Source organism: Anomaloglossus baeobatrachus, chromosome 2, assembly GCF_048569485.1.
Source record: "Anomaloglossus baeobatrachus isolate aAnoBae1 chromosome 2, aAnoBae1.hap1, whole genome shotgun sequence".
In the NCBI taxonomy this organism is placed as follows: domain Eukaryota; kingdom Metazoa; phylum Chordata; class Amphibia; order Anura; family Aromobatidae; genus Anomaloglossus; species Anomaloglossus baeobatrachus.
Window position 1 is genome coordinate 213,713,764 of NC_134354.1, and position 19,061 is coordinate 213,732,824.

General features: G+C 42.2%; 1 protein-coding gene across 1 annotated transcript in view; it reads right to left on the reverse strand.

Moving 5' to 3' along the window:
• PTPN22 (protein tyrosine phosphatase non-receptor type 22) overlaps window positions 1–19,061 on the reverse strand; it is a 202,840-nt gene that overhangs the window by 3,461 nt on the left and 180,318 nt on the right. Inside the window, exons 17-20 of the mRNA XM_075335601.1 lie at window positions 10,548–10,631; window positions 9,717–9,826; window positions 7,306–7,336; window positions 3,176–3,247 (exon numbers count right to left, since the gene is read on the reverse strand). Coding sequence (XP_075191716.1) covers window positions 3,176–3,247; window positions 7,306–7,336; window positions 9,717–9,826; window positions 10,548–10,631 — 297 coding nt within the window. The remainder of the gene's footprint in view (window positions 1–3,175; window positions 3,248–7,305; window positions 7,337–9,716; window positions 9,827–10,547; window positions 10,632–19,061) is intronic.

Below are 19,061 nucleotides of genomic sequence, written 5' to 3' on the forward strand. Positions count from 1 at the left end.
AATAATTACCACAAAACACCTGCAAAGACTTCCTAAGCATTTCAAATGGTCCCTTAGGCTGGTTCAGTAGGCTACACAATCATGGAAAGACTGCTGACTAGACATGTCCAGAAGGCTGTCAATGACACACTCCACATGGAGGGTAAGCCACAAAAGGTAATTTCTAAAGAAGCTGTCTGTTCACAGAGTGCTGTACGCAAGCATATCGATGGAAAGTTGAGTGGAAGGAAAAAGTGTGGTAGAAAAAGGTGCACAAGCAACCGAGATAACCGCAGCCTTGGATTGTTAAGAAAAAAACATTCAAAAATTTGGGGGAGATTCACAAGGAGTGGACTACTGCTGGAGTCAGTGCTTCAAGAACCACCACATGAAATGGGCTACAACTGTCACATTCCTTGTGTCAAGCCACTTTTGGCCAATAGACAACACCAGTTGCGTCTTACATGCGTCATGGAGAAAAAGAGCTGGATTGTTGCTCAGTGGTCCAAGGTGTTGTTTTCAGAAGAAAGTAAATTTTACATTTCAAGGTCCCAGAGTCTGGAGGAAGAGTAGAGAGGCCACAATCCAAGCTGCATGAGGTCTAGTGTGAAGTTTCCACAATAAGTGATGATTTGGAGAGCCATGTCACCTGCTTCAGTAGGTTCACTGTGTTTTATCAAGACCAAAGTTAGCGTAGCCGTGTTCCAGGAAATTTTAGAGCACTTCATGCTTCCCTTCATGCTGGAAATTTCATTTTCCAGCAGGACTTGGCACCTGTCCACACTGCCAAAAGTACCAACACCTGGTTTAATAACCACAGTATCACTGTGCTTGATTGGCCAACAAACTTGCCTGACCTAAACCCCATAGAGAATCTATGGGGTATTGTTAAGAGAAAGATGAGAAACACCAGACCCAACAATGCAGACGAGCTGAAGGCTGCCATCAAAGCAACCTGGACTTCCATAACACCTCAGCAGTACTACAGGTTGATCGCCTCCATGCCATACCCATTGATGCAGTAATTCATGCAAAAGGAGCCCCGAACAACTATTGAGTGCATTTACTGTACATACTTTTCAGTAGGACAACATTTCTGAGTTAAATCATTTTTTTAGTTGGTCTTATATAATCTAAGGGATATTTTACACGCTGCGACATCACTACCGATAGATCGTCGGGGTCACATCGTTAGTGACGCACATCCGGCGCCGGTGGCGACATCGCAGCGTGCAACACTAATGAGCAACGATCAACTATCCCAAAATCGTTCCAAAATGGTGATCGTTGACACGTCGTTCATTTCCTTAATATCGCTGCTGCCACAGGTACGATGTTGTTCGTCGTTCCTGCGGCAGCACACATCGCTATGTGTGACACCGCAGGAGCGACAAACATCTCCTTACCTGTATTCACCGGCAATGTGTAAGGAAGGAGGTGGGTGGGATGTTACGTCCTGCTCATCTCCGCCCCTCCCCTTCTATTGGCCGGCCGCTTAGTGACGCCGCAGTGACGTCGCTATGATGCCGAACGCACCTCCCCTTTGAGGGAGGGATTGTTCGGCGTCACAGCTACGTCGCTGACAAGGTATGTGCGTGTGACGCTGCCGTAGCGATAATGTTCACTACGGCAGTGAGCACCAAATGTCGCACGAGCTACGGGGGCGGGAGCTATCGCGCTCGACATCACTAGCAATCGCTAGCGATGTCGCAGCGTGTAATGCACCCCTAATTTTCTGAGATAATGACTTCTGGGTTTTCATTGGCTGTAAGCCATAATCACCAACATTAACAAAAATAAACACTTGAAATAGAGCACTATCTGTAATGACTCTATATAATATACGAGTCAGACACGGCCATTACACAATAGATAGCAGGGACACATATATTAGGTTATTTCAGCACAAGAACAATTTTTTAATCACATCCGATTGTAGGTATTATTATTATTATTATTCCAAGAATAATTGATTTAAATGAACTTTGTTCGTGAGAAAACCCTTGAAGTAAAAAACTTGATGCCTTACAGATGTACATACTGAGTATGAGGCCACGTTCATTCTTTCAGTATTTAGTCAGTATTTTAGATCAGAATTTGTGAGTCAAAAGCAGTAGTGGGTATAAAATGAGAAAGTGGTGCCTGTGTTTCCATTATATTTTTCCTTTGATGGTTTCACTCCTGATTTGGGCTTACAATTACTGAGGTAACATACTGACCACAAACTGAACATGTGAATGTGGCCTTAGAGGGGTGTTCTGGTGCCGCTCGCTTCCACTTTTGGAAGAGAGTAATAAATACTGATGACATTACCACGCCTCCGTGTCCTGTTTATTAGAATGACACTTGTGCTTGATATTATTATTATTATTATTATTTATTATTATAGCGCCATTTATTCCATGGCGCTTTACAAGTGAAAGAGGGTATACGTACAACAATCATTAACAGTACAAGACAGACTGGTATAGGAGGAGAGAGGACCCTGCCCGCGAGGGCTCACAGTCTACAGGGAATGGGTGATGGTACAATAGGTGAGGACAGAGCTGGTTGCGCAGTGGTCTACTGGGCTGAGGGCTATTGTAGGTTGTAGGCTTGTTGGAAGAGGTGGGTCTTGAGGTTCCTCTTGAAGCTTTCCACGGTAGGGGAGAGTCTGATGTGCTGAGGTAGAGCGTTCCAGAGTATGGGGGATGCACGGGAGAAATCTTGTACACGATTGTGGGAAGAGGAAATAAGAGAGGAGCAGAGAAGGAGATCTTGTGAGGATCTAAGGTTGCGTGCAGGTAGGTACTGGGAGACTAGGTCACAGATGTAGGGAGGAGACATATCTGACATACACGCTTCCTGGCAGGTAAGTTATAACCCCACATACCTGCCAGGGCTCATAACACCATTGGCAGAAGTGAGCGGTGCAGGAAAACCCCTATAGGGTAAACTTAGCTGTAACATTTACCCAATAAATCAGTTGATACCAATTTTCAAAAGGTACAGGATGACATTTAGCCATGAACAAAATTATTTTTCTGTTTTTGTATCATATCACATGGGAAATATTCAGTCTGATTTTTTACCCATTCCTATAATTGTAGCGATTTACAAGAATTTTAACCACGTACAAGAAGAAAATGATAACATTTAGTGCTATATGTATTTTATCTCTTCAGACTATGCCATAAAAATGAATAATCAAAATTACCAAAATGTAAAAATGACAGAGGACTACTTGATTGAGAAGATGCAGATTCTGTTTTTGCCAAGCTGAAAACATCTAATATAAGAAAAAAAAACATTAATTTCCAGCCTACAGATATAGAAATGATCTTAAATCGAAGCTTATCATGTATTATTGGTCAGAGAAACCACAAGTAAATACATTTCAATATGTGAAGTTACCTATTTTGTCAGTAATGTTCTTTCATGGATAAAAACACACAACTTCAGGCTCAGCTTACAACATAACACTAAATTTAATGTGAAAGTATGTCTAGTAATAGGAAAATGCTCAAATAAAATCCAAGTAAAATATTTATACGTATTCCTTGTAGCCAGAGGTTCATTCAGATTTATTGCTATGTAAGCTAAGCTTCTCAATCTCTAAATTTCACTGGAAGGTGCCCACTACTTAGAAGGGCTAATTTACATGTCAGTTTTTTTCATATACGAGGAAAATGGACCAATTATCCTTAGGCCTAATTCTCACATCTGTGACACAGACACACGTGGACCCATTAAAATCAATGGGCTTGGTCACACATCCGTGTTTTCACACGGATTTTGTGAAGCACACGCGTGTCTGTGTGCAGTGCCGAGGATGGTAAGTATACCAGATCATGCTGTCTGTGTTCTATCTGAATGTCACATGGATAGCACACGGACAGCACACGTAGAATACACACACGGACACATACGCACCTTCACCACGGTGTGTGAAGGAGACCTTAGATTTTCATCACAATGTCATCAGTTTTATCAGTGTGATCCACGTTTCTGTGATTTTTCTTGGTCCACGAAAAATCATGGATGTGCACAGCCCCATTCCACAACTGCTATCATTGACAAACAGGGACAGCAATCATATGCATAATACTGATATGTAAATGTCCAAACTGCATCAGTTGTCATCTGATTTTTTTTTACCAGTTTCTACTGCAAAAACATGGAGCTGATTGAAAATATAACATGAAACCCCCATTCATCAAATTATGAAGTAATTATGCAAGAATTCTGGGGTAAATCGCTTTTGAAAAGTCAATAAATTTTTGTGCAATGTGAATTTGGCCAAAAGTTTTGCGACTTTTTCATGCCAGTTTGGCCCAACCAAAAATGCAAGGAGTTGGGGTGAGACAAGGGCACAATGGGGGGCAGGGTGGTGACACCTCAGCTCATCTAATTTATGATGAGCTGTGGCATTCCTTACACCAGAAATCTTGCTTTGGTTTCTGACGGGTGAGATGCATGCCATTGTCAAACAAGGCCATCCAGGGAAAAATAGCTGGATAGCCGGATAAATGGAAACTAAGCCTTCGGTTGGGTTCAGAAGAGCATATATAAAATCATCTGATTATCATCCAAACACTTAAGGGGGATTTAAACGCTACGACATCGCTAATGCGAACTCGTTGGGGTTACGGAATTGGTGATGCACATCAGGCCGCATTAGTGATGCCGTTGCGTGTGATACCTATGAGCGATTTTGCATCGTTGCAAAAACTTGCAAAATCGCTCATCGGTGACATGGGGGTCCATTCTCAAAAATCGTTACTGCAGCAGTAACAAAGTTGTTCCTCGTTCCTGTGGCAGCACACATCGCTCCGTGTGACACCGCAGGAACGAGGAACCTCACCTTACCTGCCTCCCGGCCACAATGCGGAGGGAAGGAGGTGGGCGGGATGTTCGTCCCGCTCATCTCCGCCCCTCCGCTTCTATTGGGCGGAGGTTCAGTGACGCAGCTGTGACGTTGCTGTGACGCTGAACGAACCGCCCCCTTAGAAAGGAGGCGGTTCGCCGGTCACAGCGACGTCGCCGGGCAGGTAAGTAGTGTGACGGATCTGGGCGATGTTGTACGGCACGGGCAGCGATTTGCCCGTGTCGCACAACAGATGGGGTGGGTACCCACGCTAGCGATATCGGTACCGATATCGGAGCGTGTAAAGTAGCCTTTAGGATGACTTTCATCCTTATAGTCATCCGTGTGTCCGTATTTTATGTCCATGTGATCTGATCAGCCGACATCTGCAGCTAACAGGATTTGGTGGATCAGAGATCCACTCGCGCTTGTTAACTAGTTGAAGGGAATATGTCACCAGCTTTTTGCTACTTCATCTGAGATGCAGGCAAAGAGATTCTGAAACTAACCATGTTTAACTTAGATCACTGTGTGCAGCTATTCTGACTTTATCTAAGAATTGAGTTTAACAGAGCTGGGAGCTGTCCCTGCCCACACTGGCCTCTCAATAAAGATTGAGCATTGATTGTGAGGTGTCAATCACAACAAGAGGCGTGTCTCACAGCCCTTCACGAGACTAAAGGCCGCTTTACACTCTACGATTTATCTGACGATATGTCGTCGGGGTCACGTTTTTTGTGACGCACTTCCATCATCGTTAGCAATGTCGTTGCGTGTGACACCTACGTGCGGCTCCGAACGATCACAAATAGGGTAAAATTCGTTGATTGTTGACACGTCGTTCAGTTTCAAAATATTGTTCGTCGTTTGGAACGCAGCAGACTTATTGCTACGTTTGACACCCTGCAAATGACGAACAGCATCCACACGACCGCCTTGGTGAAACAATATATCGCTGAACGATGTTGCATAGTTTGTGAGATGTGTACGTGTGACCGCTACAAAACGACCTATGAGCGATCTCGGCAAATCGTAACAACGATCTGGGCGTTTCACATCGCTAACGAGATCGCTAGCGATATCGTTGTGTGTAAAGCAGCCTTAAGAGTCACACCAATGTTAATCAATTAGTTTTGATAAACAATAACATGCACACAGTTAAGTAAAGTACAGTTGTATTTTCTTTTATAACCCTTGTAGCATGTTGTCCTCAGCTTATATTGCAAAGTCCTGGTTACAGATTTCCTTTAAATCTCGATGTCAATCTCTGACAGCAAGATTAAATGCGCTCCGGCAGGGAGTACAACATTCCCCGCCCCCTGACTTGATCCTGGGGTGCTAATGAGTTGTCATAACATCGAGGGGTCAGCTGATGACCCCTGTCACTGTAATGACGAAATTCCTGTGAATGCCGGCCAAACGCCAGCACTCACAGAAGATCAGCATCTCTGCATCGCTCTGATCAGGAGAAACAATCAGACAGTACAGGCATAAAGTCCCCTAGGGGGACTAGTAAAAACAATAAAAAGTGTAAAAAAGTTTTTTTTAAAAAAATGAAAACATAAAAAAAGTATAAAAGTTCAAATCACCCCCATTGAAAATAAAAAAAAAACATTAAAAATACACATATTTGGTATAGCTGAGTTCAGAAATATCTGATCTATCAAAATATAAAATAAATCAATCTGATCTATAAGGGTTGTAATGAAATAAAAAAAAATAAAAAAAATACAGAATTATGTTTTTTTGGTTGCCTCATCATTGCAATAAAATGCAGAGGTAATCAAAACATCGCACCTACCCAAAAAGTGTTTAATTAAAAACATCAGCTCAGAACATAAAAAATAAGCATGCTACAGGTCTCGGAAAATGGTGACAAAAGCACAGGGTTTTTTTTGACAAATTTCTGAAATTTTTTCACCACTTAAATAAAAATAAAGCTATAAATATTTGGTATTTACGAACTCGTACTGACCTGGAAAATCATATTACCAAGTCAGTCTTACATACAATGAACATGGTAAATCAAAAATAAACCAAAACAATCGGGAATTGCACTTTTTTTATAATTTCACTGCACTTTGAATTTTTTTCTCATTTACCAGTAAAATATGGGGCAGAATGAATGGTGTCATTCAAACGTGCAACTCATCCTGCAAAAAACAAGCCCTCATATGGCTATATTGATGGAAAAAAACTAAATATTATGGCTCTTGAAAGAAAGGAAGGAAAAAATGAGAATGAAAAATGGAAAATCATTGGATAGTGAAGGGGTGAAAGACATATTCCAGACTTCATCATGTATGTGATTGGTGACAAATAATAAATCAGTAGGGAGCCAACTGTTTGTACTTCCACTGATCTCTGGATAGCGGATGCAAGTCATAGAGAATCCTTGTAAAGCTATTTTCTGACTATGCCGAAATATACAAAAATAAAATGATTAATTATTACTTTTTTTAATTTCAATTCAAACTTACTTTTCTTCATGTTTCTCAATATTTTCAGACTCTAAGTGAACAAAGAAATAAAAAATTCATAATGTAAAAATGGAAAACATTTCTAGAATGTTAAATAGATCTACCAAGCATTTTTTCATAGCCAGTCAAGTCAGTAACCATATTTGTCTGAACCTGTATGGTTAATTGACACTGGTAACAAATTTCATTAAGCAGGTGGAACAAAATAATAAATACTATATATATATTTTTTTAATTCTATAGGTTTAATGGGGATCTTTGCTTTGATGACTGTAACGCCTTGATAATAAACAAAATGAACATAATTTGTGAAGAATGAACACTGCTTCTAAACTTGGTTTGGTTATCTGATAAAAAGTTACACGTTTTTTAGGCAGTAGCTTTATTGTACTGGTTATACATTGTACTGGCAAAAATTGGACAAAATTTGTGCCCATGTTTATCATCTTACACCTTTATCAGGATGTTAAGGAAACACAGTATATCTTACTTCATAAAGCAATACAGTATCTTCAAATGGAAAACACATTCATACTGTGCCAGTCATTGCACTGGCTACCCATATATCACAGGATCCAATTCATACTGCTTGTTCTCACCCACAAAGCTCCCCACAGTGCAGCACCCCCCTACATCTCCACCCTCCTCTCTGTCTATCATTCCACCCGTTCTCTACGCTCTGCAAATGACTTTCGACTAACATCCACACTAATTCGAACCTCCCACTCCCGGATCCAAGACTTCTTCCGAGCTGCACCAATCCTCTGGAACGCTCTACCCCAAGAAGTTAGGACAAATCACAACTTACTCAGCTTCAGACGCTCCCTAAAAACGCATCTTTTTAGGGCGGCCTATCACACTCCCTAGCCAAGCTAATTTCACCTAATCCCTCTACAACTTCTCAGAACATAACCCCACATCAAACTCCACGGCACCCAAATGCATCTCAAGGCTCTGGCCTATTGGTCCAGGAAGCCATTATCTATCCCCCATTTCCTTGAGATGGCTGGATTGTTATTGTAAATAAGCACTTGTACCTTGCCCCTCCCCCATCTCATTGTAGATTGTAAGCTCTCACGAGCAGGGTTGCCTTTTTTCCCTTTAAATATTGTATCTTCTATAATTGTTACTTGTTTGTATATGTTTATGTATATGATATGTATATGTATATGAGCCTCCTGAATTGTAAAGCGCTGCGGAATATGTTGGCGCTATAGAAATAAAGATTATTATTATTATATTATAGAATACTACCCATCTACTAAATTGTAACGCTGCAGGTCCACAAAGCTAAGATTAAAATAAGAATGAAAACCCTGGGATTAAAGGGAACCTGTCACATCCAGAAATTCTATTTGCCTGCAGATATAAGATTATTCTACAGGGAAATAGAATTTAATTTTGTGTTGCCATCTTACTAGATCAGCGGCTGCATGGAGAAAATGAAGTTATGTTTTCCCTCAAGCCGCTTTCCTCCAGCGGTGCAGGGAGCAGTTACAATTACCTCTCACTACATAATTTACTGTACTCACTGCTCGGCACATTGACTGATAATAACACATATATGCTGTAGAACTGGCTGTCAATCAAAGTGCCAAGTAGTAATTGCAGCTCTCTGTACAGTGACTAACAGTTCCCTGTACCACCCTAATGACTGTAAGCAAGCAGCTGCAGGGTGAATTGAAGTTTATTTTCTCCCTGTAGCCTCTGCTTCATTAAGCCGGCTACACAGGATTTAAACACTATTTACCTGGAATTTATATTTGCAGGTAAGTAGCATTTCTGGACTGACAGGATCCCTTTAAGGCCGGAGTCACACTTGCGAGTGACTCGCGCGAGTCTCGCAGCGCATCACCCAGCACGGCCGCACACTCTCCTAACATTTGCACATTAGCTGCATAGAAATACATGCAGCTTACCTGTTCCTGTCAGGAGAGTGTGCGGCCGTGCCGGGTAATGTAATGCGAGACTCGTGTGAGTCACTCGCAGGTGTGACTCCGGCCTAAGAGCAGTCCTAGAGTGAGAACATTTTTTGACCATAATGGATATTTAACTGATGAACATTAGTCTTGTAAGCTGCAAACACTTTCTATAGACTGTATATTATGACATAAGCTATTCATTTGTAGTGACATCTCATATGAAATCTCAATTGTGTGAGCTGGATCACTGTGGATTACTGTGATCGATGACAGCGATAAAACATTTTCCCACAATATGTTGATCTTAAATGCTTGCAGAGTAACTGTTGCCAGGTTTTGTACTATTACCTGAATGCAGTGGGTTATCATTCCTAATGGTTAATTGCCAACTAAATATGAAAATGCAGGTTTTTGTTTAGATGAAAGGAAGCCTTAGATGACAGCCTTTTGAACACTCTGCGGATTCAAAGAGTTCATTATCATTATCACCTTTTTTCTGGTGATTTGTTGTTCAGGTTCTGAAGATGGCACAGAGCCTCTGTTTTCTGTTTCAATAAGATGTAAGGTATCGGGGATTTCAGGAACAATGCTTTCTACATCTGAAAAAGAAGAGCCCACATGTAACATCTAAGAGGCAGGAACACACTCACACACAGCTAATGTTCAATAAGTAATATTTAAAAGGAGACTGTCAGCAGGAGTTCACCCCCAAAACTTTTTATAGGCACATGTAGACCCTTCAATAATAAGTCCAGCAATACCTTTACATTGCTAGTCTGCTCCTCCATTACTGAGAAATCAGCGTTTGACTTGATATGTAAATGAGGCTGTAGATCAGAAGCCTCTGTCACTCCAGATCTATTCCCCCTAGTGCCACTTCCTCCTGCTTGACTGATGACTCTTGTCTCTTGTCACACAGAATAGAGGCTGCCAATCAAGCAGGTGAATAGATCTGGATTGACAGAGGCTTTAGATCTACCATAGATCTTCAGCTTCATTTGCATATCAATTAAAATATTAATTTCTCAGTAACGAATGAATGGATCACATTAGCCCTAATCTTCATCTATCATCTTTTGTTCTGGTTAAAATGGGTCTACTTTTTGCTCTGTGCACCCACAGGACAGAGTTTTCATTGATGACACGTGAGCAGAGAGCTGTTTTTGCATGGGAGTTGGCTGTCTGTTTTTTTTTTATAAACAGCTATGCTTGCCCATCTTCTCGGTCTATTCATCGGCCGAGACAAAAAGAAAGTGTAAAAGCAGTAGTATGTATTATAATGAGTTTATTATGTTTTTACTGTTCTGTCTATATACTCACAGCAAGCTTCATCAGCGATAATATAAGAGTCCTCAGTTCTTTCTGGTATGGGAGGTGGGGAGGGGGATCTTTTCTGCATTTTTTCTAAAACAGAAAACAGTATGTTTGTTTTGGTATTAAAACAACATAAAATGCAATTGAATAGGAGCTAAACAGCAGTTCTCGGTCACAACAACTAAACAGTGTTCGGAGTGATACTGTTCCTGCTCCATACACTGTTCACATCTGGAAACTATCAGAGCTGATAACAGATAATCAATGGGGGTGCCGGGTGTTGGACCTCCACCAATCTTTAATTACAAAATATCATCCATATCAAAGTATAAGATAATCCCTTGTAAAGATTTTTCTGGTATTGGACATTTAAGATTTTAATAAAACCCCCAAATTGTAGAGGAATAAGCATCTCTAGAGCTTCTTTCATGCTGGCATCGCATTGGACAGTAACAAATTAATACAAACCACAACGGCACTTCATAACCCCAGTTCAAGGCGTGTTTGCAAATTTCTAAAGCAGATGTGAAAAGAGCCTAGGGATGTGTTTCTCAAGCTCCAAGCTTACCCAATGTGTGATGTCAGGACTTCAAGGGGAAACATTCAATATTTCAGGATTTGGTCGTTAGCATCTACAATGAGTTTTCACACAGTTTTCCCTTTATGAAACTATATACAGTGGGTGAAATAAGTGTTGAACACATCACCAATAGTGTTGAGCAAGCGTGCACGGCACTGCTTGATACTCGATCAAGGATTAGGGTGCTCGGTACTCTCAATACTCGGCCATTCTTGAGTCCCTTCCCCGCATGTTTTGTGGCCACTCAATATGTGGTGATTGCCTGCCAATCTTGGTAGTGACCTAGTTATTTTGGCTTCTGTTAATACTGTGATTGGCCAGCTGCTTATATGAGACCTGGGAGTGTGATATTCAGCTCACTGCAGTTCAGGGAGAATTGATGTAGCTGGGACAGCTTAGACTATATCAGGCACTTAGGAAGGGTTTTACACATGTGCCATTTAGTGCCTTTCACGTGGCACTAAAGCATGTTTCTTGGCTAGTTTAATCTAATAAATAAAAAAATTATTTAAAAAAGTGTGAGGTCCCTCCTATTTTTGATAACCATCCAAGGTAAATCAGACAGCTGTGGGCTAAATTATCAAGCTAGGAAGGTTCATGGTTATTGGGCCTTTCACAGCCTAAAAATAGCAGCCCACAGCTGCTCCAGAATTGGTGTTGCACCAATTCTGGCACTTCTCCCCTGCTCTTCCAAATTGCCCTTGTTCGGTGGCAATCAGTGAAATATTTTTGGTGGTTGATGTCAGATGTGAATTGTCAACTTGCATCATACCCAGGGGTTAGTAATGGAGGCAGCTATCAGACACCCCCATTACTAACCCAATAAGTGTAAAGTTAAACAAACACACACACAGGAAAAAAATAGTTTATTTGAATAAAGACTCCTCCACCCTATCCTTATTTCACCAACTTATTTAAAAGGAAAACAAAAAAACAAAAACCACAAAGATCGACATAATCCATTGTGTAGGGGTTCCACGATGTCCCCCAAATCTGTATTCCAACTTATGAAGCCTCTTTATTAGAACAATGCTCGATTTTAGTGTCCGTGTCGGAGTTTCAAACTCATGGTGATGTCAGTAACTTGGTGACATAACAGTGAGTGACCCTGAACCTGAATTTCTCAAGCATTGCAATGTCACTGAGTTACTGTCACCACTGCGCATAAAAACTACGGGTTTGGAGTGACCTATGGAGCCTATTTCTGGAAGTGAGGCTGCAAAGGTTGGAGTACAAATTCGGGGGACATTGTGGGACCACTACACAATGGATCATGTGACATTGGATCTTCATGGATTTTTTTAAACTAAATTAGTGAATGAGAGATAGTGTGGGGAAGTTTTTTTAAACCAAACTATTGTGAGTGTTTTCTCAACTTCATACTTACTGGGTTCGTAATGGGGGTGTTTGATAGACCCTTCTCCATTAATAACCCCTGGGGTTGATGTCAGCTCACAATTCACAGCTGACATCAACTCCAAAAATATGATTTTGATTGCCACTGCAGCCAAGGCAATTGGGAAGAGCTAGGGGTGAAGTGCCAGAAGTGGCACATCTTATGTCATTTGCCAATTCTGGGATGGCTGCAGGCTGCTATTTTTAGGGAAAGGCCCATTATTTTTTGGGAAAGGCTCAATAACCACTCTGATTTTTTTAAATAATTAATTCATTTATTTATTAGGTTAAACTAGGCTGAGTGTTTAGCCTGGTTTAACCTAATAAAAAAATAATTAAAAAAAAACAGCTTGGGATCCCCCCATGTTTGATAAGCAGCCAAGGTAAAGCAGGCAGCTGAGTGCTGGTATATTTAAGCTGGGAAACCCATCGTTATTTAACCTTTCCCAGCCTAAAATAGCAGCTCGCAGCCACCGCAGAATTGGCATATCACATTAGATACGCCAAATCTGGAGCTTTGCCCAGCTCTTCCCAATTGCTCAGTGGCAATCAGGGTAATTGGTTATTGGGGTTGATATGAGCTGGCATCAAGCCTATGGGTTAGTAATGGATAGGTGTTCATCAGACACCCCCATTACTAACCCAGTACATATAAACTAAACAAATACACACACACAGGAAAAAAAATTATTTTAATAAAGAGCACCTTGCACCTTCCCTCATTCACCGATTTATTAACAAGATGTTCCGACAAGTTCTGACGTAATCCACAATCCAGAGCTTCAACTTTGGCCACTATGAGTAGCAGTAGCATTACAGCTATTCACAGTCGCCGGGGATGACAACACTCATCAGAGCTGCCTACTGCCTTCAGTGAGATCCGGCAGCTCTGATGAGAGTTATCATCACCATCAGTGTAATTTACTGCTATTCACAGTCACCGAAGTTGGCGTACTGGATCGTGGATTACATCGGAGAACATTTTTTAAATAAATTTGTAAATGAGGTAAAGTTTGGGGGAGTTTGTATTCAAATAAACTATTTTTTCCACTTTAAACTTACTGGATGAGTAATGGGGGTGTCTGATAGATGCCTTTAAATTATTAACCCATGGGCTTGATGCCAGCTGACATCAACCTCTTTAACCCATTACTCCACTTGCCAATGCACCAGGGCAATTGGGAAGAGACCCGGACAAATCACCAGAATTGGCGCATCTAATGTGATGCGCCATTTCAGAGATGGCTCCGGGCTACTATTTTTAGGCTGGGAAAAGCCCAATACCCTTGGATCTTGCCAGCATAATAATACCAATCCGCAGCTGCCGGCTCCCTGCTCGCTTCAGTTCGTCACTCTCTCGCTGTCACACACAGCGATGTGTGCTTCACAGCGGGAGAGCAATGTCCAAAAAATGAAGCAGGACATTCAGCAACGACCGGCGACATCATAGCAAGGGCCAGGTCGTTGCTGGATGTCACACACAGCGACAGCTGTTACGTCACAGAAAATAGTGACTTAGCAGCGACGTCGTTGTCGTCGTCGCTATGTGTGACACCACCTTTAGCCATTTGACCTTTCAGTTTCTTTGGACAGCAGCTCTGTACACATCTCTGTTCCAGGCTGTATCTTGGCTTTTTATAGGTATCTATCTTGTTATGGTTTTCTTATTCAATTCTGTTGGTAGATTGTATATTGTAAAGGAATACTTTTATTTTATTTTTTTTACATGTACTTAGTGTTATTACTGTGTGATTCTGTAAGCTATAGGTCAATGCATACTGTCTGCAAAGCTGAAAAACTTATTTCAGCTAAGAGCTGGGTTTTTTTCCTTGGCTCCACCTGTTTTTTTGAAGTAGGGGGTTATTTACATTTGAAAGACTGTGTTTACAAGTGGTGTAGTATTCTCACTGCTCTGACTGAATGATTAGCATGTTTGGTATGTTTTGATGTAGTATAGATGCTCTTAGGCTATGTGCACACACTGCGTTTTTGTGCGTTTTTTAGAAACGCAGCGTCTTTAAAAAAAAGCGTGAAATAAACGCATGCGTTTTTACCGCGTTTTGGTGCATTTTTGGCTGCATTTTGCTGCGTTTTTCTGCGTTTTTTTTTATCAGTGAACATTACCATTAAAGATTGTTGAAAAAAAAAGGTCTGATGTCATTTCCTTCTTCCATATGTTCTTCATTCTCCACTAGTGTATGCAGGAGAGCAGACAGCTGCAGAACTACAAGGCTCAGCATGCTCCATCCAGGACTGCATGCTGGAGGGAGAGTCAGGGGGAGCAGACCTACAAGGCTCAGCATACTCCATCCACTAGTGCAGGGTTCCCCAACTCCAGTCCTCGAGGGCCGCCAACAGTGCATGTTTTCAGGATTTCTTTAGCATTGCATGGGTGTTGGAATCATCAACTGTGCGGGTGATTAAATTATCACATGTGCAATACTAAGGAAATCCTGAAAACATGCACTGTTGGCGGCCCTTGAGGACTGGAATTGGGGACCCATGCACTAGTGGATGCAGGAGAGCAGACAGCAGCTGCAGAACTACAAGGCTCAGCATCCTCCATCCACTAGTGGATGCAGGAGAGCAGACAGCAGCTGTCGAACTACAAGGCTCAGCATCCTCCTTCCAGGACTGTATGCAGGATTTCTTTGCCCTCCCAAACCAAAAAAATGACGTGGGCTTCGCCATAGTTTTGTATGCTAGCCAGGTACAGCAGGCAGGTACGGGCTGCCCTCAACCCCCAGCTGCCTATTTGTACCCGGCTGGGAACCAAAAATATAGGGAAGCCCTTATTTTTTTTATTTCATGATTTTCATGAAATAATAAAAAAAAAATGAAGTGGGCTTCGCACCATTTTTGAGTCCAGCCAGGTACAACTAGGCAGCTGGGGATTGGAATCCACAGTGCAGGGTGCCCATGCTTTCTGGGCACCCCCGCTGCGAATTGCAGTCCGCAGCCACCCCAGAAAATAGCGCTTTCATAGAAGTGCCATCTTCTGGCGCTGTATCCAACTCTTCCAGTGGTCCTGATGCCGGGTGGCTCGCTGGGTAATAATGGGGTTAGGGCTAGCTGTATATTATCAGCTGGCCCTAAGCCCGAAATTCATGGTGTCACGCCAATATTATACATGGCCACCATGAATTTCTAGTAAAGATAAAAAAAAAAACACAACACACAGAAAAATATTTTTATTAGAAATAAAACACAACACAATTAGTGACTCCATCTTTATTGAAATAAAGAACCCCCTTCCGCAGTAATCCTGGGTCAAGGGTCCCGTGCCGTCCAATCCGGATCCAATATCATCTGATCGGTTTGCTGGAAGGCAAAGCGATCAGATGATGTGTCAGATTCTAGGATGTGAATCACATCACACATCAGCTGATTGTATAAAAGCCATTTATACAATCAGCTGATGCATCACTGCAAAAAAAAAATAAAATACTCACTTATGTGCTGATTACCGACAGCTCCTGGAGCGGAGTTTGATCCCGTCCGATCACTGCAGGAGCTGCCGGTAATCAGGGATGAAGTCTCCTGACGGCATCAGCTGACAGGTAAGCCGGCCAGGCGCCGGCATCACTGCAAGACTTACGATCAGCTGATGCGTCAGGTGACTGCATCAGGTGATCAGCGCCAGGTCCTGCAGGCATCGGAGGTGTCCCGGCCGTCTGCACACAGCCGTAGCAGCGGTACCGGGAGAGGAGCTGGGAGCGGACATGACACCGGGAGTCTGCAGACAGGTGAGTATGACATTTTTTTTTCTACTGTTCACTTTTGTTTTCGCAGCTGCCTCCACCTCCCGCCCAGACATGGCGCCGCACGGGAGCTGACATGCACAGGACTGGAGGTGGAGGCAGCGGTGACGGTACGGGGAGGATTCACGCTTCTGTATTTACTGACAGAAGGAATCCTCTTCCTGTACATGTCACTTTAATACCCACTCCTTGCGCTAATAGCTGCGTTTTTAGTCATAGAAACGCGCTAAAACGCAGCTATATTTGCAATTTGCTGTTTTCATTGCGTTTTTGAACATCTCATTGAACTCAATGGGTGGAAAACGAAGTGAAAAACGCAAAAATAATTGACATGCTGCGTTTTTGTGGGCACCACAAAAACGCAGCTAAAGAAACCCGCTGTGTGCAGACAGGAAAAATGAAAACTCATAGACTTTGCTGGGGAAGCAATGTCACAGCGTTTTCTGAGCAAAAACGCACCCGAAAAACATGCAAAAACGCCGCAAAAAACGCATTGTGTGAACTTACCCTTATTGTGGAAAAGCACTGGTTAGGCCGTATATTGAGGAGAGAAAGGTAACACCCAGAACGGAAGGAGCAGCAGGCCTTGTACAAAGCATCCAGCAACGTGCTCAGGAAAGTGAAACCATGGCCTCCACAACCACTTCTACCCCCATGGCCTCTACCAGCGGTGCTTCAAGTATAAAAAGAAAAAGTTGCAGCTATTGCCCTTATTCTTGTGATAATAAAACAAGTATTACATGTTCTGGATGCCAAAAATTCTTATGCAAAGCCCATGTTTATTGTTCTTCATGCAACATAAAGTAATATTACCATGTGAATATGTTCAAATTAAAGTGTTTATTATCTTAATTTTTTTTCACAAAATGTTTGATTTGCTTGTTTTGGTTTGGTTTTTTTACCACATATGTGTAGTTTGCTACTTTTCGTTTTGCATATTAATAAGTTTTTTCTGAATAAAAAAAAAAAAATCAATTTCATAGTTCTTTTTTTTTTTATTTCCAAACATGTTCCCATACAGTCTAGTAAGCAAAAGGTATAAAAATAATTAAGTTAGAGTATCTAAGTATCTAGTATCAAGATTTAATAAACCGAGTCATAGTGACCCAGGAGCAATACAAGTGTATAGTACATGGGAACAGAACAGCAGGGTTAAGGAACATTGACATCTTTCTGGTTTATATTATATGTTGCATTTGAATGTATAGTATTGTTGCCTAAATTACTTGTAGACTCAATATATTTATGTAATTTTACAGCTGTACATACATGCTTTTCACTATTTATGGGTAATTGTGGGCAAGACAGGTTTATAATAAGATTTTTCAGCTACAGACCACCCTCCTATCCTTATATTTCTTATCTTCTATTTTAATGCTTTTTTTTATAAAATGTTATTATTTCAATAAACTATAATTTATTTGAATAAAATTGTTTGAGTTTTTTTTCTGGGTATTAGATTCTCTTTGAAAACCTTATGTAGCTTGCTTTTCATGGAAAAGGTAGACATTTCTTTTGTGAGAATGGGTGCTGTTCTCTCGCAAAAGAAAGATGGTTACCTTCATCCTTATGCTTATTTTTTTCAGAAGTTCTACTAAATCTAACTATGATATAGGTGACTGAGAATTAGAGGCAGTTCAGAGAAGTGATATCGGTTGGAGGGGGCTAGACATAGGGTAGCAGTCTTTACTGATCATAAAAACCTGTTGTATGTTGACGCCCGTTGGTCCCTTTTTTGCTTGGTTTAAGTTCTCTGTGACTAATCTCCCTGGATCTAGGAATGTTAAGACTCATGCTTTGTCATGTAGCTTTGTTCCTGTGTGATGCCCTGGCGCCGCCAGGTGGTCACAGAAAAACATTCACCTGACATAACACCATCCCACATCAGGTACCATCTGCCACAAAATCCTAGCCACCCCCCTCAGGGTAGGAAAGACACACCAGTGGGCAGGACCAGGCGGATTGGGACCGCCCACCTAGGGGTCTTGAGGATCCGGGGGTGGGAACAAGTTAATTGAGTTTTGGAGTTGAAGTTGGAGGTCAAGTGGAGAGGAGTGACAGTGACAGACTGTCAAGGGAAAGCTGAGCCTAGTGGAGGGTAGCTAGGGTAGTGGCCCTGGTCTACTGGCCAGGTGGCAAGCAGTGGACCGTGTCCAAAGGCAACGGGAGTCCGGTCGCGGGAAATCCAAGGTGGACCGGGACAGGGTTGGAGCCCGCCGGTACCGACAGCGGAGATCTGGTCCGGAAACCATGCTTTGGCGGGGTACCTGGACCCTAGTTAGAAGACGGTTGCAAGCCCCTTCTCTAACTCACCAGACCAGGCCGGGAGCAAGGTTCCAGACATTGTTTCAGAAGTGTTAGCCCAGATAGAGCGAAACGGCAGCCAAACGCGGGGGATAGGGTATCCGCAAACAGCCACTGAGATCCCAAGGGTCAGTTTTCGCGGGCACATCTCCCAACCAGAACATATCAGGAGCGGACTTCCCCATTCCATATGGAGTTGTCCATAATTGAGGAAAATTACAGATTGTCGGAGGAAGGGACATCGGTACACGAGCCGGGTGTGGGACCCGAGTACACCCGAACATGGCAGCCAGCCACTGACACCTTGGTTTACCAACAGACTTGTGTACAATTATTCAACAGTGAGTACACCAACATTCCCCGATCCGGCCCGGGGTGCCACCTCTGGCCTACATCACTCCCCGTGTCCTGGACACTGAGCCCCGGGGCATCCACCCCTACCCACGGAGGGGTTAACATCCAGCTGCCATTCCATCACCC